This window comes from Rhinoderma darwinii, unplaced genomic scaffold (assembly GCF_050947455.1).
Source record: "Rhinoderma darwinii isolate aRhiDar2 unplaced genomic scaffold, aRhiDar2.hap1 Scaffold_81, whole genome shotgun sequence".
Lineage (NCBI taxonomy): Eukaryota > Metazoa > Chordata > Amphibia > Anura > Rhinodermatidae > Rhinoderma > Rhinoderma darwinii.
Window position 1 is genome coordinate 9,685 of NW_027464375.1, and position 7,240 is coordinate 16,924.

At 38.9% G+C, this 7,240-nt stretch overlaps 1 protein-coding gene across 2 annotated transcripts; it reads right to left on the reverse strand.

Annotated features, from left to right (window-relative positions):
* Positions 1-616: 616 nt before the first annotated feature.
* LOC142731514 (phosphatidylinositol polyphosphate 5-phosphatase type IV-like) lies at positions 617-6,025 on the reverse strand. 2 transcript variants are annotated; one of them, XM_075849422.1, is made up of 12 exons: positions 5,548-6,025; positions 5,084-5,175; positions 4,738-4,862; positions 4,349-4,468; positions 3,272-3,367; positions 2,999-3,160; positions 2,706-2,821; positions 2,363-2,499; positions 2,048-2,155; positions 1,246-1,380; positions 1,041-1,126; positions 617-953 (listed from the first exon to the last, which is right to left on the reverse strand). In XM_075849422.1, exons 1-9 carry the CDS (start codon positions 5,860-5,862, stop codon positions 2,080-2,082), a joined length of 1,239 nt encoding a protein of 412 aa, XP_075705537.1. In that variant the 5' UTR covers positions 5,863-6,025; the 3' UTR covers positions 617-953; positions 1,041-1,126; positions 1,246-1,380; positions 2,048-2,079. The 2 variants fall into 2 exon arrangements, with proteins under 2 accessions (XP_075705537.1, XP_075705538.1); XM_075849423.1 differs by lacking the exon at positions 1,246-1,380.
* Positions 6,026-7,240: the final 1,215 nt, after the last annotated feature.

Here is a 7,240-nt window from a genome sequence, read left to right on the forward strand (position 1 = left end):
ATGGCATAGCCGGACGCCATTGTTAGGAGTCCGGTAGCCATAGTCACCATCGCCGGCCGCTATCGTGTAGCAGGCCTGCGATGGTAGCTTAACACCTAAAAAGCCACGTTCAGTATTGAACGCGGCTTTTAAGGGGTTAATCAGCGGTGACACAGCGATCGGTCCCTGCTGTAGGAGCTGCGGCAACTGCTGTACGAGACAGCAGCTGTCACAGCTCCTGCATGTGTCGGGAAGACGGCCGAAATGGCCGTTACTCCCGCGACTTAATATTCCGTCGCTGAGCGCGAACGGGATGGGATGGTCAGCACAACGGAATATTACGTCGCTGAGCGTTAAGGGGTTAAACAACTATCAAATATATCACTGTTTTACATCTCCTGTCACTTTTTTTCCAACATATGATCTAATCCAGTACATATGGCGGCACGTTCCATACTCTCTCTCTTGTGTACATATGATACAATGTCCTGTCACCTACCACTGGATTAAACGCGATGTCACACAAATAGCGCTGTGAAGAGTCGGTTAAGTGAATTGTATACTCTGTGGTAAGTTGCAGCCGGGCACTGAACACACTAATAAATACCAGTCACACTTATGGATTGATGTTAAAGATTTATTTATGGTTTTTGTTGATCAAAATATAAGATGGTAAAGATGATGTTATACAAGATCCAGCAAAAACAATGGAAGATGTCACAGTATATACTGTAATATCAGTAAGGGGTGGTAAATCTGTATTCCAGAGACACAGGAAGAGATGACATATTCTCCTGTTCTGGGCCTGGTCTTCTGGGTGACATTGATGCCCCGATAACCACACTGATGTCTCTTCCGTGACAGATGTAGACAATTTTAAGTCTCGCCATTGGGATACTTGTAAGATGGCGGGTTCTGCCCTTGGTTGTTATTGGCATTGATGTTGATGTTCTGTTGAAATCTGCTGACTTGCTCTGGGGGGAGAAGCGCACAACCCTATTAAATATTCATTATTCAGGCTGCTTAACAAATATAGAGAGGACATATCTAGAGGAACTTACCTTTCTTTCTATCAGCAATGATGGCGGCTCCCCCGGTGACAGGGAGCGCTGTTCTCGCCAGATATAACGCGGAATTGATGTTTATGCTGCAAGAGAAATATTTGCTATTAATGCTCTACTAATGTGTGTTTCTTAGCAGGCACAAAATATAGAAGATGTTTTATTGCGGATTTTCCTATTAGATCCTGGGGGTTACACTACAAACCTTGAAGATGGTTGATCCAAGCGGTGGGTTTGATCTAAAGCTGCGCTGTTCAGGATGTTACAGGAACTTTCTGATGTTCACAAAGGTGGAATCATTGTTTTATGCACCTGAGATGGTAAATGTTCCTTAGGAGTCCTGCAAGATGCCAAGTAATGTCTATCATCCATAACAATGTTCCTTGTATCTATCATGCTTGCTTAGAAGCTAATGCACCATAAAATACAGTTTATCCATCCATCCTAGTGGCAGGATTCTTTAAGACACTTCAAATGGGGACATTTTTTAACTTTTCTATGCCAGTTTTTTTTACGTAGAAAAGTTATAAACGGAACAAAAGTCACAATTTGCGGTAAAAATTGTGATCTGTGTAGTTTCTGCGCTTACGGCACTTTTCTAAAAAGTGGACAGAGAGTAGCTGGAGGAGCAGAGCCATCAGCGGCCGACACATTTATCATAATAACATGTATTATTAGTTATTAAGGTGTGGGCGTTTTAATAAATTAGGCACATTTTACTCCAAGTTTTTTTAATATTAAGACCGGTGTAAGAAACGTCAGTCTTAATAAATTCCCACCAATCTGTTATACTATATACATGCTTACAGTTTTCCTCTAAAACCCACAACCTTCATTTAGAAATTAAAAAAATATCTGAAAACAAGAAAATGTAACTAGAAGATAGAATTACTTATTTACAATTTCTTTATGTTGGTTGATAAATTAAATGACAGATTCAGAGGAAGACTTAAGAGATGGAAGAACATTCTCACAGCAAACATACTAGACAAGTACAATGCTCTCACCTTATGTGCTGTCAGGACATGAACAGACGCAGCTACTTTTTTTGTCCTAACCTCCTAATGCCCTTCAAATAGATCTTGCGGTCAAAGCGTCCACCAGCCAATGGGATGCTGGAATGAGAAATATACTGATGTAAGATATATGATAATGTTAGCGGGTAACCACACAATAATTGTTTAGTTTCACATCCTATATTACTCCAGTACTGTCACCCAGGTATACAGCCACCTGCCCCAAAGTGTGAGCTCTGGCTATAAGGCCCATGTAGTAATGGCGGCTACTGAAAGGATCATACCAACAACATGGACATGACTTACTCATCTGAACCAGGCCTGAGCTTTACTTCAAATATGCCAAAAACGGGTCGGTGGTCTGAGGTCTTCAAAACAGGGCATGAGTCGTATCTCAGGACTCGCACATCTCCCTCGTATTGGCTCTTAAACAACACCCTGTCCTGTAGAGGTCATGAAAATAACAAATATCATCAGTGCAATCATATTATCATTTATTTATAAACCTCATAGCATCATAGACTGAACATTTCGGCCTATTTTAATATATAATATCAATTTTGAGACTTTGTGCATTTAAGGTTTGAAAATCTATCCATGACATCTATTGTTTCTTTAGCTCTGTAGACCTGGAAATAAGATATCTTACCGTATATGATGGAATTCTCTGCTTTTCTGATGTATCGTAGGTGTCTGTGCCAATGTCGAACTTGTATGTAGGAAGGAATTCAATGGTGTGCTCCTTAAACCCTACAAATATGGACCCTTAAGTTAAAAGAAAAAAAAAAACATGTCAGTATTAAAAACATGTGCAAGAGATGTAGGACTATATAAGAATGTGGTGAACATCTGAACCATCATGACAGTGATTTGTATTGATCTGTTGAGGTGTATGTGGTAATGGCTGAGGAGTGATAGAGATCTGTCTACTAGTAACTGTACCGTTGTTCTTGGCTTCATTCAGATGGTCGTGTTTGAGGAGACTGGACATATCTCTTCCTTTAATGTTTTTCAGAAGAGATTCCACGTTTTTTCTGTCCTCTTTTAGTTGAAAATTGAGGTCCCCAAACCAAAAAACCCGATCAAAGCGGCTGGTGACGTCCACTGTAGAATGAAAAAAACACAGGACACAATTAGACCACGTGACTGCATTAGACTCAATGAAGATAAATAGATAAAGGAATCAATAGGTTCAACCACATAAGTAATACTCACAGGCATTGGAGTTTATTCTTTCCGGAATAATTTGAGGCAGACGGAGACCCTCAGTGATGGTTTTATAGTCCTGGATCCTCTTGTAGACTGCCCCAACTGCCAACCAAAAATATACATATCAGTAAATATGACCCCCTGGAATTTAGGACAACCACCATATTTAAGTTTTCTCTGACAATAGGTTTCTTTATCATATATTATCTAGGTATCATATCTACTTCTTGGGCTGTGTAGTCTGAATGTTCCCTCAACAATGAATTTTCTGCAAATAGTATTTATTTTAATAGGATTTCTATTGACATTTTAGAAGATGAGACTGGTGGAGTTCCATGATGTGGGTCCGCACTCTGTACACCAGACACACTGATATTTCTGTTACTGTAAATCTAAGACACAATCATTTTCTTGACAGAGGATACAGTATTTCTATTAGGGTATGTGCACACGATACCGTCAGTTACAACTGAAATGACGGAGCTGTTTTCAGGAGAAAACAGCTCCTGCATTTCAGACGTAATTGCTCGTACTCGCATTTTGCGAGGCGTCAATTACGGACGTAATTTGGAGCTGTTCTTCATTGGATTCAATGAAAAACGGCTCCAATTACGTCCCAAGAATTGTCCTGCACTTCTTTGATGAGGCTGTTATTTTACGCGCCGTCTTTTGACAGCAACGCGTAAAATTACAGGTCGTCGGCACAGTACATCGGCAAACCCATTGAAATGAATGGGCAGATGTTTGCTGACGTATTCAAGGCTTTTTTTTTCAGACGTATTTCGAGGCGTAAAACGCCTCCAATACGTCTGAAAATAGGTCGTGTGAACCCAGCCTAACAGTCTGTAAAGGACATTAGGCCGTTAATCCTTCCACTATTACTTGTCTCTCACTATATAGAATAAGTTTTATGGATTAGAAGAAGTTTGACCAAATAAGGAAGAACCTTTAATTTTGCACCAAAACATTAATAGTACAGATCTTTTCATATCATCTCATATATTATAGTTTTTTATGAAACAGCAGCACTTTTATACACAGTAAAACTGTACATAGTCACATATTAATAACAGACATACTTACATCTCATATGGGAATTAATAAACAGGAATGATGTCCCAAAGACGGTGAAGGCAACACCCAAAGCTCCTTTAGTTTTGACATGGTGGAATAGCCTGGTTATTACATGGGTGTGCTCTACCTCTGTATAAGAAACACAAGAAGAAGGGTCAGTGGTTAATAGTACAACATGCAACAATGATACAGAGATATTTTCCTATTAAACGCTGGAAATATTACTACAACATCATTTCACACTTTGTAACTGTGGAGTAAACTCTCAGATCTCCAATACTCCACAGTGAAGAATCTGAGAGTTGGGTTCTCAGACGTCTAGTTCTAATGACTAAATAAGTTCCAACTAATGACTTCAATTAGGACTTATTATGTAGATGTAAGAAAGTCAATCTTACCTGAGCAGAACCAGATCAGCTCCCGTCGAATAAAGATGGTGAGATACAAGACTCCGAGCCCGGATGAGTGGTATAGCACGTAGTGCGGACCAAGGGTCTCTTGTAATTTTATCTCCCATTCCCGTCTACAAGAAGACACAATTTCAAGTTAACATATTAATAAATGACACCAGATTAAAATACTCAACTCATCTATTAAACAATCAATATTATAACCTCTGGGGTTAAATAGGAAAATTAAGGAGCGATCCTATACTAAGTAGAAGGTCGAGAGAGAATTTCAATCAGCCGACCTGTAGTCCATCTGCAGACATAGACTGTTGTAAGACAACCTGAGAAGACTTACCTGTTTGGACATCCTTCCTGAACGCCAATTACATAAATGTCCTTGGTGTCATCTGATGGCAACAGCAGATCCTCTAGATTTTGTGGGAACTCCTGCTCAAAATATGAAGATATTAATAATGTATACACAGAGCACCAACCAAACTGACATCTTCTATATCGCCTACAAAAAATTCTATCTGATCGAATTGGATTTTAGTCTTTATAGACGATGGCCAGGGCTGCAGTCTTAGGATCGGAGGTATTGCCATTCCAAAGACATAGGTTATTAGTTTGACAGTTTGCAGTGTGTGCAGCAACAGTGATTGGCCCAAATGTTTAGAAAATGTGGGCCTAGGGTAGGATATAATATGTCTATGCGATATCCAACTGCAAACTAAAGACACATGGTTACTGACCCAATTTATCCAACTGTAGATCAGACACACTGATGGGTCACAATAGATATTGTACATTACTTCTCACCTTCCCCTCCATATTCCAGGTGGCAACGTATAATCTCAGCCGTCTATTTGGGAAACAGCGATCCAGTTCTTTAGCGCCAATCACAGCGCTGCTGCCCAAGCTCCTGATTGCGCTCTTCTTGGTGTTCTTTGAGCCAATGTCACAAGGTTTGCTGTGACTTGGATCGCTGCATTTTTCAGCTGGTACATCTTTGATGATAGAAAACTTCTGGAGCGAGATGTTAGGCTCTTCCATTGTTGGTATCTCTTTCATCAGATTTCCTTTATCAGGAATCTGAGAGACATGATATTTTTTTGTTTTTCTCCAAAAGGGCATGGTTGTTTAATGCCCCGGGTGCAAAACTGTACCAATGTCCGTGGTAGAAAACCAGGAGGCAGTAAAGATTGAATTTAACTAATCGCCTCTAGTTCTCTGAAAATAGGACAAATCGCTGACCGTAAAAGCAACACAGTAAGTAACACAGTGTCAATCCAACAGCAAGATCTAGAATGACCAGAGAAAGAAATAGTTAGCGAAAAAACTCTGAGGGAACCAGCTGGGGAAATTAGTTATAAAAGCGGCATTCCAAGTACAGGATCTGGTCAATCAGAAGTGTTTGAAGATCACATTGCTTGGGGTCTTGGGTTCTTGGACCACCTGTGAATGACATTGCTTGGGGTCTGGATGTTGGAACAATGTATTGGTTGTTGAATTGACACTGTATGACATTTCCGGGGTTTATGTAATTTTTATATGAGATACTAACCATAATTTAGAACCTCTGTAAATAAATAACCATAATTTAGAACCTCTGTAATTTGTTATAGACAATATTACAATATATATATAAATATATATATATATATATATATATATATATATATATATATATATATATATATAAATTAATTAATGAAAAATGACAATTGCTATTGAGGATACAGTATTAGTATTAAATCACTTACCTAATATTTTTATACTAGTAATTATTAATAATAATAGCGTATTTTACATAAGTAGAGAACCTAAAATGCATAATTAGTAATTCCCTAGTAAATATTTATTATGAGAATTACTCCTATTATAAACTAATAATAAGTTCTCAGGGCTGCGGGACATTCACATTCCCTTTCTTTGTGGTTGCTTTATCAATTTACCAGCAGAATACAGATGCCAATTTTTGTCTGCAAGCTGCATTCTGTCTATGGAGCAGAAGTCACAGGCCGCCATATTGCCATTTAGCAACTTCTTAGTAAATTAGTATAAGTATTCCAAATATAAACTAAACTTTAAATGGCAGACACAGCAGAATTGTACCTAAGAATAAAATATTCATAAAGAAACTGATAGATGAGACTCATCTAGAGACGTAGCGCTGATAGAGTACTTACCGGTCACATCCAACTGATGAGTGATAGATCTGTGGCCAGCACCATAGTATATACCCATGCTCTGTGACATCACAATAGCTGTACCCGGGTTGAGTTGCTTTTATGACCACACCCGTAATTTGCATATTTCAATATGGATTTATCATTATTTTTAATAGTAGTGACATCACAATACATAAACCCAAGGTACACTATGTGGCCAAAAGATGTGGACAGCTGACCCTTTACACCATCATAAGCTTGTTGTACTTCCCATTACAAAGCCATGGATGTTAGCCCAAACCATGACAAATATCCCCAGACCAGTATCAATTCCCCACCAA

Coding starts and splice junctions, on each gene's coding strand:
- LOC142731514 (XM_075849423.1), bottom strand. CDS start 5,862: ATGCCCTTTTGGAGAAAAACAAAAAAATATCATGTCTCTCAGATTCCT. Junction 3,368..4,348: donor TATTAATTCCCATATGAGAT/GTAAGTATGTCT, acceptor TTTGGTTGGCAG/TTGGGGCAGTCTACAAGAGG. Junction 3,161..3,271: donor AAGAATAAACTCCAATGCCT/GTGAGTATTACT, acceptor TTCATTCTACAG/TGGACGTCACCAGCCGCTTT.